Source organism: Pectinophora gossypiella, chromosome 22 (assembly GCF_024362695.1).
Source record: "Pectinophora gossypiella chromosome 22, ilPecGoss1.1, whole genome shotgun sequence".
NCBI classification, from domain to species: domain Eukaryota; kingdom Metazoa; phylum Arthropoda; class Insecta; order Lepidoptera; family Gelechiidae; genus Pectinophora; species Pectinophora gossypiella.
In genome coordinates, this window is record NC_065425.1 from 9,848,448 (window position 1) to 9,867,238 (window position 18,791).

Consider the following 18,791-nt stretch of genomic DNA (forward strand, 5'->3'; position numbering starts at 1 on the left):
TCTGGAATGGCGACCACGTGTCGGACCACGCTCAGTGGGTAGGCCCGCTACAAGGTGGACCGACGATCTGGTGAAGGTCGCGGGAAGCCGCTGGATGCGGGCAGCGCAGGACCGATCGTAGTGGAGATCCTTGAGGGAGGCCTATGCCCAGCAGTGGGCGTCGTACGGCTGATGATGGATACTTTGTGGTTTTCATTATATTCAAATTCAAAAATATCTTTATTCAGTAGGTAACATAGTTACACTTTGAATCGTAATTTTTTACGTAACGAACGTCTCATCCGCCTAAAACTACTGCAGCTTCTCACAACCTGTATAGGTAGCCGGGGAAAAGAAGCTGCAAGAAAAACCTCGGCACAGGGCCCTAGACGTTCTTTAAAAAAATAAATAAACATATAACGTATATAACGCGGCCCTCCGCATATGCTGCTGGGTGGCCATGAAGATGGCTCAACGAGGATTTTTTTTTAATATTTAAAAATCACGTTTAACCCCACACACATTTTCACATTCATCTATCATGTGGGTTGTGAGGTGGAACACCTACCTCAGGAACCCTGGTGTCAGAGGTTATTATTGAACCTTCGAAGCTTTCTTTCAGACAATCGAGTGATCAACCTGTAATGTCCCAACTTTTTTCATTTTTTTTGACGTGACTTATTGTAGATTTGCCGCAGATGGCATTAACTATTTGGCCGGACAAATGGGGAGTCTCACCAGATACAAAGTTTAAGACAACAGGCCCCAGGGTGCCCAGTTGCCTCCTCGGCTCAGGGCGTCGTCTGAGAGGAAAAAAATATTTGAAAGAATTAATCGACCCTAGTGGGTCGATAGCGATAAGCGCTGATTGAGGGAAATCGTCGACCACGCCGCCGTGGTCGGTATCGGGGTATGTCCAAACCAAACTAGGGCCCACAAAGTGATTTTTGCCAGTCTTAGAATTTTTACGATTATCGTTTTATGTCCCCATCGGGATTCGAACCCGTGATCTACGGATTGTGAGACCAATACTATGTTTATTTTGGAACTACTTTCGATACTTGTTAACTTCTCTATTGTTTACCAGAAATATGGAAACTTGTTATTTGGGTACAAGGAAATAATATTGAAATGAAAATATAGGTGCATTTAAAATATAACAATTTAATCTCTGAGGTCTCAACTTCATTGTAAATAGGTACATTATGAATGCATGATTATAACACATTAGTTTCTCTATGATATTGGTGCTAATTCCTGTAAATACCATCTAATTTTATTTTAAGTTATATCTGTCATTTTCTTATCCGCCGAAAAGGAAAGGGACGGGTAATCGACAAGCATAAAATTTATGGAACACACGTCAATTTTAAGCACAAATCTAAACCAACCGTCTAAAAATTTTACATCAGTCAATAACCCGACACATTCATTTACTCATTCTTCCTAAAATTAAGAGCTGTGAATCATCCGTCCCTTTCCTTTTCGACGGATATGAAAATGACGGATATAACTTAAAATAAAATTAGGCGGTGTCTCCAGGAATCGGGGCCATTATAATGTTTGTATAACTTCAGATTCTTCCATAAATAAATATATCACACAATTTTCAAATCATAAGGGTTGAGCCATGGTATAAGAACACCACATATGCTCAAAACGTACAGCTAACATTTCAAGGTTATCCAAACAACATTGCTATTTGCATTGCGCACTTTATATGCGCAAATGTCAAATTGCAATATTGCTCAACCCCTCAGATCCCATAAAACCTAGTCAAAGAATTGGCTACTTATATCTAAATCTGTATACAAATAAAGGCCTTTCAAGTTAACATTATACTTATAGAGTCGGTGCATGCATGACCATTCTTAGTGAGTCTGTGTGTACTACACATCAATACTGGTGTTGTCGAATAATCGATTATTTACCCCTAAATTATCTAAATATCGATATAATCTATACGAGTATATCTAACAATTATTAGATTATAATCGATATAATTGTAGAATTTTCAATAACATATCGATATTTAAATTATTTAAAAGCTTAAAAAATAATCAATATCCAGTCGATTATCGGGCAACACTAATCAATACCTATAACAATAATATTTCACTCAATTGGGTAGTCCTGGGTCAGATAAATTATGAAATTCTGTTTACTAAATAAAGACAGATCTAAAGGTGACAAAAACGTTTTCTTTTTACTATTTAACTTATTTATGAATTTTAATAATGAAAAATGTAATAATAAGTGCGTCATTTTGTCACGTTTTTGGGTGAATCTCAAAATTTCAAGTTTGGTGGCGAAATTTCATATTATTTTTTCGTGAAAAATTGGGTTGCGACATGAAAAAGATCCAACAGGATCCTCGGTTCCGACATGAAAAAGGAATTTTTCAATTCCCAATTTCCCCAATTTTTCACGAAAAAATTATATGACAGTTCGCCTCCAAACTTGGCACATTTTGATATTCACCCTTTTCTATGACGTCACAGGTTGCTTTTTCATAAAAATTACATAGTAATTTCGTATGTTGACGTTTAGTAAAAAGTAACTGATTTGACTAGTATGAAACTACCCTATTATCAAGGCGGATTTTGTCCTATAATTACTATACAAACTTAAAACATAAACAGTCTCCTCAAGTAACCGGAGAGGTAGGTATTGAGTTAATCGTCGCCTTTTAGCGAATATCACTTACACACACTCGATACAAAAATCTTTCTTACCGTGTGCCGCCTTATGGCGTAGGAGCGAGCGAGACAGGACGTTCGCGCGCGCTCCCCCTTACTCCTTAGCTTACGGCTATTAAGACTAAAGACCCAGAGGGGGTGAGGTTAGCGCCGGATGCGGATTGTCCCGGGGCGTAGTTACCGCTCTGTATGTAGTACAGTTTTATTCTATGACCGTGGTGCAGATTCTGAACTTAATTTTATTTTAGTTTCACAGCTCTATTAAGTAACTGTTGCTCTAAAAACTGAATATGTTTGTAAAGTGAGAATGCTGTGCAGTCCAAAATGGCTGCGCATTCTTGAATGACAAAGTTAAAACTTTTCGGACAATTCTGCTTGATTTCCAAGTCAAATTTCAACTTTAAATCTGCATTTCTCCTCATCATAGCTGACGCGTAATGCCTTGTCCAATAACTAAACTTTTTTATTTCGGTAGATTCTTCAATCAAAGGCTCAAAATATTTGTCATCTTGCTTATTTTTGTATTCTAATAGACTTTCTTCTTCAGAATCATCAGAGTCACTTTTGTCCTCTTCTGGTGTCAAGTCTTTAGGGCAATGTATTACTGGTTCATTAAATTTACACTCTTCAATTTTTTTAGCAATAATTTTGTCTATTTCTGGATCTTCAATATCTAAAATGCCATCAAATACAAAGTCTTCATCGTATTTCACGTAAAGTTGTTTAGTATCGTGAGTTTTTTCGTCGAATTCGGGGTTTGACTCCTTCCGTAAAGGATCATCTGGGATGTTTTCTTCATCACTATTACCCTCCATAATACTAGAGTCTACTTGTTTATCAGTGCTATCAATTTCAACTAAACTTTTATCTTCACAAGCTGCTTCATTATCCATGACTTCATCTTTTATTTGACTATCATTATGTATGCTTGATAGATCACAAGTTTTATTTAATGTATCGTCAATATTGAAGTTGTCTTGGTACTCTTGAACAAATGACTTCACATGTTCTGATACTTTGTCCAGTAAATCTTTTTGTAAGTTAGCGTAATATGCACTCATTATTCTATCCGTCTCTATCTTACCCTCTTTCACATTACTCGTTCTATCAACCCTCGTTCTTTTCGCATCACTTACACCAGCTTCACCTCGAATGAAAGGGTTCCTTCTTTTTCTAGGATTAGGATCCTTTGGTACTGGTATTCTATATTTTTTACATGCCATTAATATACATTCCTTGATTGTCTGCTCTCTATCAAAGGTTTCTGGGTTGAATTTGGCTGGTATGAAACTGGATTCGCCAGTAAAACTCTTAACTAAATTATCTAGATTTATTGAAGCATTATTGAACTGGTCACTGACATCACCATCGTTATCAAGTTCTTCTATTGTGCTTTTTTTATCTTCATTTATGTCATCAAAAGGGTCATCAAATATTGACGTGCCTTCCGCTTCTTCCTCAATTGTTTCTAGCTTTCTCTCAGGTGTATCATCATCATCACTATCTTCATTTGTTACTACGACTTCCTTCTCAATTGGACTAGTTTCTGTATTATTAGAATCATAGCCAGGATCATTATCTTTGTCACTACTCTCATGCTCATCTGTTTTAATAACATGGTCTTTTGTAGGCTGTCTAGTTTTCAACCAATTCTTATTGTCACAATTTCTAACAAATACCATACTGTAATCTCCTTCCTTGGCGACCAGAGTACCTATTATCATTCGATTTATAGTTTTGTTTTCTTCACTCACGCCTGTTATCAAGTTTTTTTCATTGATTACAAGCATCAAGTCCTGACATGTGTATTTCAGCGAGTATTGGGTGAAATCTTCGCTCAATAAGAGCTTTAGATCGGTATCTAATACATATTGTAAAATTACATCGGTGTAATTAGACATTGGCGTCAGAGTTGCTGTAAATTCGGATATGGGTATGGCCTTCCCGTCATCTCTCCAAGGTAACTTATTTAGAATGTCCATTATTACTTCGTCACTCAGTTCGTCTTTGCGTTTGCGTCGAGACCCTAGCTGTTCCATGAAAACTCGGTCATCAATGTCTAAATTATGTTGTTGTGCCATTGGCAAATAATATTTACATAACATTTTCTTTCTAAACTGCAAAAAGTTGCACCATTCACGGAATGAAAATAATCTATCTGTTGGTTGCGAGTACAAGCCCAACTTGTGAGATTTCAATCGATTTTCTTCGTCATTTATTTGCTCAACAGCATTAGATAGAGTAATTTCATATTGATCATCTAACCCGAAAGTCATTTTCAAAGCTATGAGAATATAAGCCATCACAACACCTTCGAAATCTGGTACTCTCACTAGAGCCCTATTTGCAAACTTATAATCTACTGCCAAAAAGTCACATGGAATGTAATGCATTAGGGAATAAACTAAATTCTTGAACTCTTTTGGAAGGCAAAGATCTGTTACCAAATTGTCTACAATTTTTCTTAAATCTGGCACTAATGGAGGGCCTAATTTCAAAGATTTGATAAGTGACATTGCAATTTGCAGGATACCTTTCGAGGTATACTCCCTACAGTTTACAAAGTTTCTCCAGTGTGGAATGGACTTTACATTCAGTTCTTTTGGCACAAATCTTGTGCAATGTACAATACTCAGTCGCCTCTCTCTAACGAACCTTAATATATGGGATAATTGTATTTGACTTTGACAGAAATTTAGTGCTAGATAAAGAATAGCTAACAATAAGCCTTTGGTAACAACTTTGACACTTGCCTTAGCTCTTGCTACACTTTCTTTCTTTGTACGAGCATTTCTTCGCTTACGCTTGCTAACTATGTTCTTTTCAATGTCTTCTTCACTCTCTGCAGCACTTTCTTCTTCTACTTCATCTTCAAATATAAACAGTTTGGATTTTTTTACCTCTTCCTTGTCAGCACTAGCAAGCATACTGGAAAGAAAATGTTTCATTTCATTACATCAAAATATTATGGTCCAGAAACTTTATGAAAAGAGAAAACAGAAAAACGAAGAGACAACAGGAACGCTGGTCGCGGCGCCCACGCGACTCCCGACCGACTCCGCCGGCGCTGCACGCGTTTTTATTGTCTGTCCGTTAACAATGCCTGCACTTTGAGTTAAAATATTTTTTTTTTATAATTCACTGATCCGTTTTTATCAATTATTCAAAACAACTAAGCCTATCTAACTATATTAGAAAATTAATAGAAATGATTTGATTCAATCAGGGTTACTGACATTAATTTAATAACACATTATGATGCATAATTGCTTTCTGGTTGATTGATTAACATTGTTTCAGGGTTCCTTTTGTGTATTCATAATAATATACTCATCACTGGTACAATATTGGTCTTATATCTATTGTGATTTCTTACCCCATCTTCTCCTTATCCTGATACGCCTTGATGTACCGAGTCCATATCCACATGACCTTCATCCGGAACCCGGGTGGTGCTCCAAGGTCTGTCAGCTCATCCACTAGCCCGGCCAGGATGAAGTTGAAGGCATGCCATTTGTGCCATTCTTCGCTCACTGTAAAATGACAATGTTTCAAATCAAATCAAATATACTTTCATCATCATCTCTTAGTAAGAGACTCTTACTAATATAAGCACATAGTCGTCATGTCAGGGGCCTATGGCGGCTCAGTAATAACCCTGACACCAGGGTTGATGGGGTTAGTAATCCACCTCATAGCCCACACAATAGAAGATGATCATCATTTCCCTAGCATTATTCCATTTTTCACAGGGTTCGCTTACCTAACCTGAAGATTTGATAGGTCTGGTTTTTTAAAGAAGCAACTGCCTGTCTGGCCTTCCAACCCACAGAGGGAACACCAGCACAATAGGTCACATACCTCCAAATTGCATTTACAGGAATGTGGGTTTCCTCAATTGAATATACTTTATTGCACAGAATTTAATTTGAACAACAAATAAATACATGGATACAATGTAGTAGCAATGTTTCATTTCTTCTATTGTGAAGTGGATGACCAACCACAACGGCGCCAGGGTTATTATTGAGCCACCACAGGCCCCTGAATGTTTCATTAATAAGATGCAAGTTTTTTTATAGTTGATTCATGTTAGTGGCCACCTGGAAGATATAGGCCTTACTGCTTTGAAGCAGTTTCTATCCATTTGTCTTTCTATATGTTTGTGTGTAATAAAGCTCGCTTAGTCAGAGTGGTTTAGGAATATCCATACTGCTTATGATTATCATCTTGAGTAAAGTGCAGTGACCAGATCAAAATATTTATATTTAGACAATAATACCAAGAACAGCTGCAAGTGATTTTAACAACTTAGGACTCTACCACCTAAGAATTGTAGGTGTGAGTCAATGTTATGGGTAAGAGAGGAGAATGTTATGGTAACAATTATAATTATAACCTTACTTTCGACAGCATCTTTCAGGACTGTGGTGAATTTTCTAGTGGCAGCGTGAGCGAATGTGCCATCGGCGAGCACTGTGTGCTCCACTATAGTCTCCTGAGCGTTCACATCCTGAGTACCACACTCTACACAATAGTAAAATCCATCTATAAGGTTCATGTCTGTTCCGCCACACACCGAACACGGATCTTGCTTCATTTTGCTAAATAATCATGGAGAATTTATACTATTAATAATAAATTTCACAGATTACACTTAAAAATCACGTTTTACAATTTATTGCAATTATTTAAAACGAAAATAACACGTGAAAACCATGCCGATATTTCGCGGTTTTTGAAGTGCTACTATGAATACCTAAATCACATTACATTTACTCAAGTGCGATATGCATAACTCAACATCTCTTTCTGGCAACAGGGAATTATCAGGGTATAAGTGAAACATAAAATAATTACTTTGACTAAAGTTCGAATGAGTTTACAGAGTTCCGCAGTAATATCAGATTGACAATTGTCAGCTGTCTGCTATGAACGCGTTCAATATACGTAGTATTGAAATAGACTCTTATCATTATTTTTATAAAGCTTTTCTGTGGGCCGAAACGAAACTAAAGCTATTGCTTCTGCGAAATGAAACTACTAATTCAAGTTTTGTGATCCTACATGCAACAGTGACAACGACAACAAACTAATGAATAACGTTATTTGTTATTTATTATCATTTGTGAACGTAGTTTTTTTTCTTAGGTTGGCTATACTGTTTAAAAAAATACATGTAAAATGTTGACAGTTTTTAGAATATCTACTATTTAAGAAGATTTATGAAATAATTAACGTAAAAAATATTATTTATTTATACTTTTTTTTTTGTAATGTGTGCCACCTTACCCCGTGCGTGCTAGCGAGACGGAAAGATACAATTAGTGATGTTCCGAATATCCGTATCCGTATCCGCGGATATCCGAGATAAAAGAAAAATTCGTATCCGTATCCGTGTCCGTTACTTTTCACGCGGATCTTTTACGGATCTTTTTCAGGTGATTAAGTAGAATTATTAAATAAAAAAACTATAAAATTCCATTCAGATTGTTTTTATTTCTTAAAATCAAATATTTGGCACCTTTATATTGCAAACATTTAGATAGATAGATCTTTATAATGAAAGCAAGATAAAATATCAAGTTACAACGTGTCCTGCCTGACGTTGCGGCGAGCGAAGACGTCAACTATCGTTTCAACGTCGCGGGCGCCGACACCAATCGAATAATATCGAATAAGAAAATAAAGATCCGTATCCGCGGATCTTTACACTGAATATCCGTATCCGCGGATATACATTTTTAACGATCCGGCACATCACTAGATACAATACAAGTGATACTGATTGTTCCCCGTTAGTTCTAATAATATTTAAAAGCATACGAATATTTCTATTGATCGACGATACTTTGAGCTTTTGTCTTTCTTTCTTGGTCTACAAAAATACATGGTAATTTTTGTATAGGCTGGAGCCTAAACTAAGATACCCTGTGCTAATGTGAACAAGAACAATACATCTCAAATAGACAAAACGATGAAACTATTCTTGTCCACGGAATAAATAAAATAACTGTTCCAAAAGTATAATTCATGTTCATGCAAAACCAAACTTGGGACAAGTCGGCGGGCAAACACTAGTGACATTTAGAATTTTTTTTTCTCGTAACATGGCAACTGGAACAGATTTTCTACCACATCGCAGTAGGATTTTGTAGCGTATTGCTTTCCGTCATCAATAAATCGCTGTAATTTCGGGCGTGTTCTCCGTTTACGTACAAATTGAAAGAAACTGTCCATTTAACTTCGCATTCGGCTGCGTGGTGCGCGTATATAATTGTTGTTGGATTGTTTTGTTATGATATCTTTTACCACACCCCTGAATCCGCGGTGAAGTCTGAAGTGTCTTGCGTGTTTATCGCCGACAGTTCGAGTGTGGCTGTTCGTGTGTTGTTTGTGCCGCTGGGTGATAGTGTTTAATGTGATATTGTCGCGGCGAGTGTTGTGTAGTGCGGCGTCGCGAGCACATTGATGGGAAGACGCGCGGTCCGGCGGCGGGCGGCGGAGCGGCCGCAGCGGCGGGTCATTGCTTCCTGGAGGGTCTCCGATATAATCCGCCACACTGGAACTGATGGAATTAGAGAATATCGTCGCCAACACAGTTTACTTGAAAGCCAGAGAAGGTATGTCTCACAAAAGTATCAAACACTTTTCGAAACTTCGAAACATTCTTACGAACTTTTTTTATGAACGTCCGAAAATTTAAAGCAGTACTGCCTATCTATGTCATGCGTTGAATCGTAACTAATATTGTAATTCCGAAAGTGAGTGCTTCTTTTTCTTCACGAAATTACTGAACCGATCATGATAAAATTTTGCATTCATATTGTTAGGGGTACAGTGAGCGACATAGGGTACTTTTCAGTGTACTTGCCGCGAAGACAGAAGTCTACGCGAACCAAGTCGCGGGCAACATCTACATTGCAATAAAATGAAGTGTCACGCAAGCAAACCTAGTTCAGTACAAGTGATTTACAATTTAAAGTCGTGTTACGACGCGGGAATTATTCATGAGTAGTCTGTTGTTGAGGATTCTGTATTCACAACACAACGCATACTATGTATAGGATGTTGTCGTACCGTCTGATCAGTAAACAAGCTCGCTGGAGTGGATGACCTAGTAAAGAGACCAGCATGAATTTAATGAGGAATTAATGTACCAATCACAACTCATTTTCTTTGTAATATGAGATTTGTTGATCAATTTTATTATTTAAAGGAGGTATGTGGGGTGCAATTTTGAATGTTGTATGTGACAAACCCAACACAACTACAACAGCAGTGGATAGTGGATACATACCCCAGTTCAATCACATCATGCATGTTAATATGTTTCTTTATATGCACACACACATACCCCAAAAACAGAGTGTATAGTAACCATATACCTACAGCCACTTCTCGCTATGCTATATGCTATGTGTAAGTTCCATATTCAATGCCCCTTGGTTCACAAAGATGGATGAAATCCACCAGTACTTAAACATTCCTACAGTACGAGAGGAGATAAAAGCGATGACCGCAACCTACAGGGACAGGATCGAACATCACCAAAACCAACTTGCCCAAGTCTTAAGTGAGCCACTACAAACAAGACGTCTGAAGAGATCCTACACATGGGATGACCTGTAGCAATCTACCGTAATCTACATGCAGGCATCCCAACAATGGGCGGGCATGCCTTACACGCCAATACTGCTTAGCAATAAAACTGCTTATGGTTGGAAAACCGATCGCAAGTTAGAGAGGGGAAAAAAAGTTCCATACCTATTCTCATTATTTTAATAAAAAATAAGAACAAGAATATTTAAAGACACTCAGTGAACAGAACTTAATCTCAAATTGATGTCTTACACTATCTTAAAAATAGTAAACTTTGAATAGGTAAACCTATTACAAACTATTTTTAAAATGTATGTTTGACATTGGCAGATTGTTGTAAAGTCATTGCCACAACTGTAAACAAGAATGCAACATTGTTAAAGTTTTTTTCATTCAGCTATTAACCATTTGGATGTGAGAGTAGGATTATGTAGGCTGTTTTTTAGGGAAATGTATGTTGGGTGTAACAGAAACATTGGTGAGGGCTAAACACCCACAATTTAGCTTATCTTGTAGTTCTAGAATGTGAATTTTCAAAAAAGGCGTAACAATAGAAGAACCAGCCCCCCCTCTCAGCACCAGCTGCCCCCACCCCGAGCACCAGCCCCCCCGCCCGCACCATCCCCTGCAAAATAGGCCAGTTTCCAACTAGTCAAATCAGTTACTTTTTACAAATATCAAGACACGAAATTACTATGGAATTTGAATGAAAAAGCATACTGTGACGTCAAGAAAAACGTGTCAAATTGTCGTACTGATTATTACAACCAGCCCCCCCCAGAACCAGCCCACCCCCCCAGAACCAGCCCCCCCGCCCGCACCATCCCCTGCAGAATAGACCAGTTTCCAACTAGTCAAATCAGTTACTTTTTACTAAACATCAAAACGCGAAATTACTATGGAATTTGAATAAAAAGATCTTTATTATTATTATTAAAAAGCATACTGGGAAGTCAAAGAAAAACGTGTCAAATTGTCGTACTGAATATTACATTTTTTTTTGTTAAAATTCGTAAATAATCGGTTTTTGTCACCTTTACATCTGTCTTTATTAAGTAAAATTAGAATTTCATGATTTATCTTTGAACTAGGAAACTACCAATTTATGCCGACGGCTTCGACCAATAACCGTACGGCATTTATATGTCGTATATATATAAACCCACGCCTATTTCCCACCGGGGTAAGCAGAGACTATGGAATTCCATTTGCTTCGATCCTGACACACTTCTCTTGCTTCCTCCACATTCATCGATCGTTTCATACGCGCACGCCGGTTCAGAGTAGATCGTATTAAAACCTTTTCTAAGTACAATTTGGTCAATGTAAGTCCTTCTAGGTCTTCCTCTGCCAGCCACCAACTTTCGCTTTACATACCGCTTTCGCCATTCCATTATCCTTCATCCGCTCTACGTGTCCAAACCAACCTAACATTCCGTTCTCAATCTTAGTCACTGTATCGTCTTTTACACCACATCTTATTTCTTCTAACCATGGATCAACTTATCTCTTTCTCACACGCTGCATTATGTTATCTCATTGTATTGGTCCCTTGAATAAACCACTTAAGATAAAACTGTGATAGAACCATTTTACGATGTGCTAGTAAAACTAAAATAAAAATAACAATCTCACAGTTCAAACGAAACAGATTGAATGGTCGCCTTCATGCGGCATCTAATAGTATGTTGATCAATAATATTAATTTCACAATAGAATATAACAACAGTTAGTTCTGTAGAACTGCTGAAAGTCCAAGGACTGATTGCAAGTTTATATATAAAAAAAAAAAAAAAGTTCTGTATAATGCTTCTGCCATTGCATTGTATTTTGGAATGATTATGTTTCCAAGTAATGAGAAAATAGGTAATTATTGTGTTAAAGCTGTACAATGCCATCTGTATTGTTTTTGGAAAATGTAGGCTGGAAAGTCGCTCATTATAGTTACAAACAACTACTTCAATTTAAAAATCTTCTCTTCTATCGTGTGGATTGTGAGGTGGATTACCAACCCCATCAACCCTGGTGTCAGGGTTATTACTGAGACGCCATAGGCCCCTGACATGACTCATGTAACGACTACGTACTTACATCAGTAAGTAATAACCGGGACCAACGGCTTAACGTGCCTTCCGAAGCACGGATCTTTCTACTTTTTGGACAATCAGGTGATCAGCCTGTAATGTCCTAACCAAACTAGGGATCACAAAGTGATTTTTGTGATTTGTCGCCACCGGGATTCGAACCCGGGACCTCCGGATCGTGAGCACAACGCTCAACCACAGGACCACGGAGGCCGTCAATTTAAAAATAATAAGTCATTATTACTATACATAACTATAATATTAATGATTTATGAACTATTGCATATGTGTAATAGGTTACTAAGGAAAAGATTAATATTAAAATATTAAGTCATATTTAACTCTTAACTAAATTAAGGAAAAAATATATATAACATAAATATTTTTATATATGTAATTGTTAGTTATATTTGGTATTAACTTGTGATAAACCATCATCATCATCCTACCCTTATCCCACTTTCATCATCACCAGCCCATTAACGTCCCCACTACTGGGGCACGGGCCTTCCCTATGGATGGATAGGGATATCCCACTTTAAGTGTGGTCAAATGTCAATTACTAATATTGCTTTTTAGATGTACTGCTTCGATGTTGGCTTTTTAACCCCTTTGTCACCGTAAAAACACCCCAAACAGAACATAAAATCTCATTTTTACAGTGTCGTGCGAGCGGATCTTGTATTTAGTATTGACAGATGAGCCACATATGTCGCGGGGACTGTAACCTGGAACCTAACAGAGGGCAGCAGTAACTGTCAGTACAGCGGTGCAGGACAGGAGTCCTAGTACGGCTTTGAAATAGACTACTCTGGGCGCCATCCCACACGCGTCAGACAGAGTATTGCGGGGCGGAAGGCAAGAGGGAAACTACTGCCCGACTTTTCCCTAAACAGTAGCACGGAGAATGCTACACCGACAAGAGTGTGGCTCTTAAATTAGTGATGATGACATAAGCTATAAAAAAACAATTTCAATTTACACTAACCAGTTTAGATTTCTTGCATTGGCAACATGAATGATCACCTTGCATTGATAACCAATTAAATAGTTACAAAAACACATCAATTTTTACCAAATGTGAAATATAAATGTAAGCGTTAGTGTGTAGAGTTGCAATCGATCTGGCACCATTAATTTTAATTACAGAATGTTAATAACCACCGCACTGGTAACAGTATACTCGGCTTTTAGGGTACAGTTTGCGAAACATTTTAGAACCCACATATAGGTAGCGATTGCTGTAGACACCATCTAACTTTATTTTAAGTTATACCTATCATTTTCTTATCCGCCGAAAAGGAAAGGGACGAGTAATCGAAAGGCATATTTTTGGAACACACTTCAATTTTAGGCAGGAATTTTAAAAACCCTTCCAATTTTATATTGGCCAATAACCCGACAGAATCAAGTTGACAGCACACGTCAAACGAATAGCTAATCAGCGAGATGCATATTTTATTTGGCCGGGTTATTAATTCAATTTAAAATTAACAGTTGTCAATCATCCTTCCCTTAAGAAAATGACAGGTATAACTTAAAATAAAATTAGATGGTGTCAGCAGGAATCGGGGCCAATAATAACATGACATAAACGTAACTATCGTGGAGTGGGTGTACGTATATACTATACACCTCTGCCTACCCCTTCGGGGATACAGGCGTGATGCCATGTTAGGTGTTATAATAATAATGTGTCACACCACATTTAGGTTAAATTGTCATAAGGGGCCTCTACTTGTTGGCTTCGGCCCCACGCACGTCTTTCAAAAGTCCGGGACTCCATAGGCCCAAGATATAAAAACGACATACTTAATAATATTAAATACTGATACACGCATGTTATTAAAGATTTACAGATCCTATAATTATAATTACGCACGTGATTCTGGTTGGTAGAGCCTTTAAAAAGGATTTTGTAATGACGGTCTTTCCGAACTACGTTCCTCAAAAAAAGAATATTCAAAGCAGATTTTCTTTCGTTTGACCTTCTAAGTTACAGACATATGCATCTTTTATCTTTGTTTTTAGGTATAAATGATGACCCTTTTTATTACACCCACGCACTGTTACATCTTCCATCTATTATTATTCTGATCAAAATAAAGAGAAGCAATATAGGTAGCGGGTACCTGGTTGATGGTTGCGCTGATTGCGAGCGTGGAGTATCACCACAAACTATGGCTCACCTTTTGTGCTGTCCTAAGTGCCCTAACACCTGCACTATTAAAGACCTTTACGAAGCCTTTACGTGGCCAATTATTGGTCAGCAAAAATTTAGTTTCGATCGCCATCGACTCGCAAAAAAGAAGAAGAACATAATTGTATACATATCTGATCCAAATATCAAGCAACAATTATTTTTATACATGCCTCTGCCATTACATTGTATTTTTTTGAATAATTATTTACCCGTGTAATGCGAAAATAGGTAATTACCACGTTAAAGCTGTAGAACGCCATCTATATTGTTTTTGGGGAACGTAGCTTGGAAAGTCTAGGTAAATTAATAAACACGGAACCCTCAACACACGAATCCAGAGTCGCGCGTGGTCGTTTTTTTTACACTGTAACAAGTTAAACTACCTTTCATTATGTGGTTTACGTCAATAGTATTTAATGTTAGATTGAATTGTGAAACTGTTAATTATTTCGTTATTTTCATTTGAACCTAATTAGGTGGTAATTAGAGTCACTATTAATCAAGTTCTCTATTTATACACATAACATTAATAGCCTATTACGTCTCACTGCTGGGCACAGGCCTCCTCTCAATCAACCGGAGTGGGTATGGATCGTAACATAAACTGCCTATATACGTCCCACTGCTGGGCACAGGCCTCCCCTTAATCAACCGGAGGGGGTATGGAGCATACTCCACCACGCTGCTCCACTGCGGGTTGGTGGAGGTATTTTACAGCTATTAGCCGGAACCAACGGCTTAACGTGCCCTCCGAAGCACGGAATCATCTTACTGTTTCGGACGATCAGGTGGTTCAAGCCTGAAAAGTCCTTACCAAACAAAGGACAGTCTCACAAAGTGATTTCGATAATGTCCCCATCGGGAATCGAACCCGGACCTCCAGATCGTGAGCCTAACGCTCTAACCACTAGACCACGGAGGCTGTTTCGGTCGGTATGGACCGTATGGAGCACGGAATAGAAGAAAGAGGTTGGAAAGGCCCTAACGTTGACGACGGAGGTTGGAAAGCGCATTTTGTATGAGAACCGCTGTCGCCGATTCAACCCCACTCTCTTTTACTACTACTCCTGTAAACATATAACCACGATAGCTCTACTGCTTCTCAAATTCCATAGCCACTTTACTGGCAATGTATATTTTATGCGATAGATTGTAAATTTTCATCATCAGTTTTCGTAAATACAGCATACAAAAGTATTTTCTTGGTAAATAGCCGATCACACTAAGGTTTTAGCTTTCCTGTGATAAGGAGGGATCTCTGTCTAAATCTTCAGGTTAGGTAAACGGGTCCTGTGAACGACTTTTTGATATACTATCGAGGAGGTCCGTGCGTGCGTGTGAAGTTTGCGGACGAGAAGAATGAACTATTTGCTCATATTTGTGTGGCGCGTGTTTCGCGTCCACTTGGCCTTACCAACCGCTTTCTTCTAGTCCGTGGTATGGAGCATACTCCATCATTTTTTTTTCTATTTTCTAGAGCATACTCCATCAAATGTCCCCACCGGGACTCGAACCCAGGTGCTCCGGATCGTGAACACAACGCTCAACCACTGGACCACAGTCGTAAAAAAAGCACGATTAAATGCTACTAAAAGTTGGAAGGGTACTCATATTCGACAAAACCACAAACGAAACAAACTCGAACCGAATACCCGCAGTTTTGACCAATATTTGTAACTCGGTATTCGGTACTTTAAAAATATCGTTAAATGGATTCACATTCGGAACGCCATGGTCAGATAACTGGTCATACTGTTGATAGTAACTGTCGGGTTATTGGTGAAGTTTATTGAATAAAATAACCTCCTTCTCTTTTTGAAGTCGGTTAATAAACCATATTGGTTTGACAGTGATAGTTGGCCATAGCAAGCGATGGCTTATCGAGCACACATTTTACTCGTACGATGAGTTTGTTAATTTTAAAAAGTAATATTTAATGTATTCATGACACAACAATAAATGTAAATATAATAATTGTATTTAAGTAAGTAGTTCATTTATTTTTTTAATGTTTCTTTAAAATGGTTTGAACTATGTAACTATAGGTATAAGTTACCTAATTACTAAGAATTTTTTATTTTTTATATTGACGTGTAATATTTTTACCAATAAATGATGATTATGATTATCGTCGTCTGTAATGGTCGAGAGTGTCCAAACCATTATAGACGGCGATACGGCTCACCACCTATCACGTTGGTCTAACAGAAAGCTCGGTGCGGTCTGGGTATTTAGTTCATCTTGTGATGGATGTACCTCTGACTACCCCAATTGGGATATAGTCGTGAGTTTATGTTATGCTTTGTTTATTTAATAAAATAAACTAATATTGCATTTTTATTGCGCCTACAAAAATGCGCTGAAGCGGGATAATCAAATTGTTACTTTAAAACCGAACAGTTCGATAAAGTATTATTGATTGATTGTTCTATTTGTTTTTCACCGACTTCAAAAAAGGAGGTTGTTGATTTTAACTTGCGTATAGGACAGTAAAGGTACAATTAACGACTTTGTTGATCTATCTTCTTTGATCAATAACCATACGACATTAATCTGCGTAGATAGCATTCGCTGTGTCTATAGGTCGAAGCTGGCGATATAATTTTGTTGTTCCGCGGGGGCAGGTACTCTTAAAGTGCAAGAAACCACAGAAAGTATAAAACGAAAGCTGAAATGATTTAGCACATTTGTCGCTTTATTGTCACCAAAATAAACAAAAACAAAATAAGTGTTAAACAAACAAACAAAATAAATGATGTTGACAGTACCAGAACGTTATAATAAACGGAACACCGCTGGAGTTATCACTTCATCAGGACAACACAACGCGGAGGAAATTCGATATTATATGCCATTCCATTATGTGCAAACATATTCGAGATAATTACAACGACGCATCATTATTCAACATTTTCAAAGCCAAATGTTTACATTTGATATTTATTTTGTGATTCTAATTCTGCCTGCTCCTTAAGGGATAAAGGGAGTGAATTTACCTAACCCGCATCCCCCCATATAAATATTTAATACGATGGGACAAAATAAACTTTTCATCAAAAAATCGAAACATCATCCAAGAACAAGTCGTGTTACATCGATTATTATAAGGTTTTTAATTCTCAATGTGATCGTTCCAAATTCAATAATAGTAAGATGATGATGTTGAGCCGTTGGTTAACCAAATGCCTCCAGCAACCCGTAGTGGAGCAGCGTGGTTTGCACCATACCAATCTCGGATTGATTGAGGGGATGGCCTAACAGAAACAGTGGGATGCATATAGACAAGTTGTTTAAGTTATGGAATATTTCAATAAATGATTATAATTTATTAAGATATTATTAGGCTTGTCTACATAAGAAACTCATGTAGACATTGCCGTCAAAAAGTTTAGGTAGTAACCAGCTACCTACGGTTCATCTTACTTAAATTGTATGGCGCGATTTAGGTGGTAGCCTTATCACCGTGAGCTAACTTCGATACCGCGTTCTAAAATACAACTAGCGCCATCTAGTTATTGGACACGTATTTATGGATTCTACTATAGACCGGTACTTGTGACAACTTGCGAGATCGTCTGCATAATAAAAAAAAGAAATTGTTTATTCTAATGTAGCTAATAAATAATACTATCAAGTTTATTTATTATTATTTATTTAAGGTTATTATAAGGTTAGTGATTATTTAGAAGATATTAATGCTTGGAATTATCTGTCTGGGAAATGATATTAGGCTGCCGAATTACTGAATTGTATAACAATATTTTGTTTTTTTTTTTTCTAAAGAACGTCCTAGGGCCCTGTGCCGATGTTTTTTTGGCAGCTTCCTTTCCCCGGCTGTATAGGTTGTGAGAAGCTGCAGTAGTTTTAGGCGGATGAGACGTTTGTTACGTAAAAAATGACGATTCAAAGTGTAACTATATTACTTACGGAATATATTTTCTTCTGCATTTATTTATTAAAAAATAAAATAAGAGTTTCAGACTAAACTAATGCGCCTGATTCGGTAAATTTAATTAAAATCTGTACAGTAGTCTTCGCGTGAAGCTTTTCTCACAATTTACGATATTGTTGCATAATTATAGTTGTATATGTATGTAAGTATGATTAGCTTAGTTGTTTTAGGACAAAACTTCGTACCAATATGCATGAGCGCCGGCGCCGGGGCCTTATCTTTGAATCGCTCGCTTTCAACTCGCATGCGATAATATATACCTGTCTCATCTT

The 18,791-nt window shown here is 37.5% G+C and overlaps 4 protein-coding genes across 4 annotated transcripts in view; 2 read left to right on the forward strand and 2 right to left on the reverse strand.

Moving 5' to 3' along the window:
• The window catches only part of LOC126377052 (zinc finger protein on ecdysone puffs), a 78,744-nt gene extending 78,574 nt beyond the window's left edge, over positions 1 to 170 (forward strand). The window contains exon 13 of the transcript XR_007567783.1: positions 55 to 170. The gene's annotated coding sequence lies outside the window, so the exon portion shown is untranslated. The remainder of the gene's footprint in view (positions 1 to 54) is intronic.
• LOC126377253 (uncharacterized) overlaps positions 1 to 18,791 on the reverse strand; it is a 215,036-nt gene that overhangs the window by 160,697 nt on the left and 35,548 nt on the right. The window lies entirely within an intron of this gene.
• On the reverse strand, positions 2,463 to 7,499 carry LOC126377005 (uncharacterized). The gene is made up of 3 exons (XM_050024584.1): positions 7,083 to 7,499; positions 6,055 to 6,211; positions 2,463 to 5,606 (listed from the first exon to the last, which is right to left on the reverse strand). The coding sequence occupies exons 1-3, from the start codon at positions 7,276 to 7,278 to the stop codon at positions 2,918 to 2,920; spliced, it is 3,042 nt and encodes a 1,013-aa protein (XP_049880541.1). The 5' UTR covers positions 7,279 to 7,499; the 3' UTR covers positions 2,463 to 2,917.
• The window catches only part of LOC126376972 (G protein-coupled receptor kinase 2), an 85,862-nt gene continuing 75,895 nt past the window's right edge, over positions 8,825 to 18,791 (forward strand). The window contains exon 1 of the mRNA XM_050024527.1: positions 8,825 to 9,301. Coding sequence (XP_049880484.1) covers positions 9,250 to 9,301 — 52 coding nt within the window. The 5' untranslated portion in view covers positions 8,825 to 9,249. The remainder of the gene's footprint in view (positions 9,302 to 18,791) is intronic.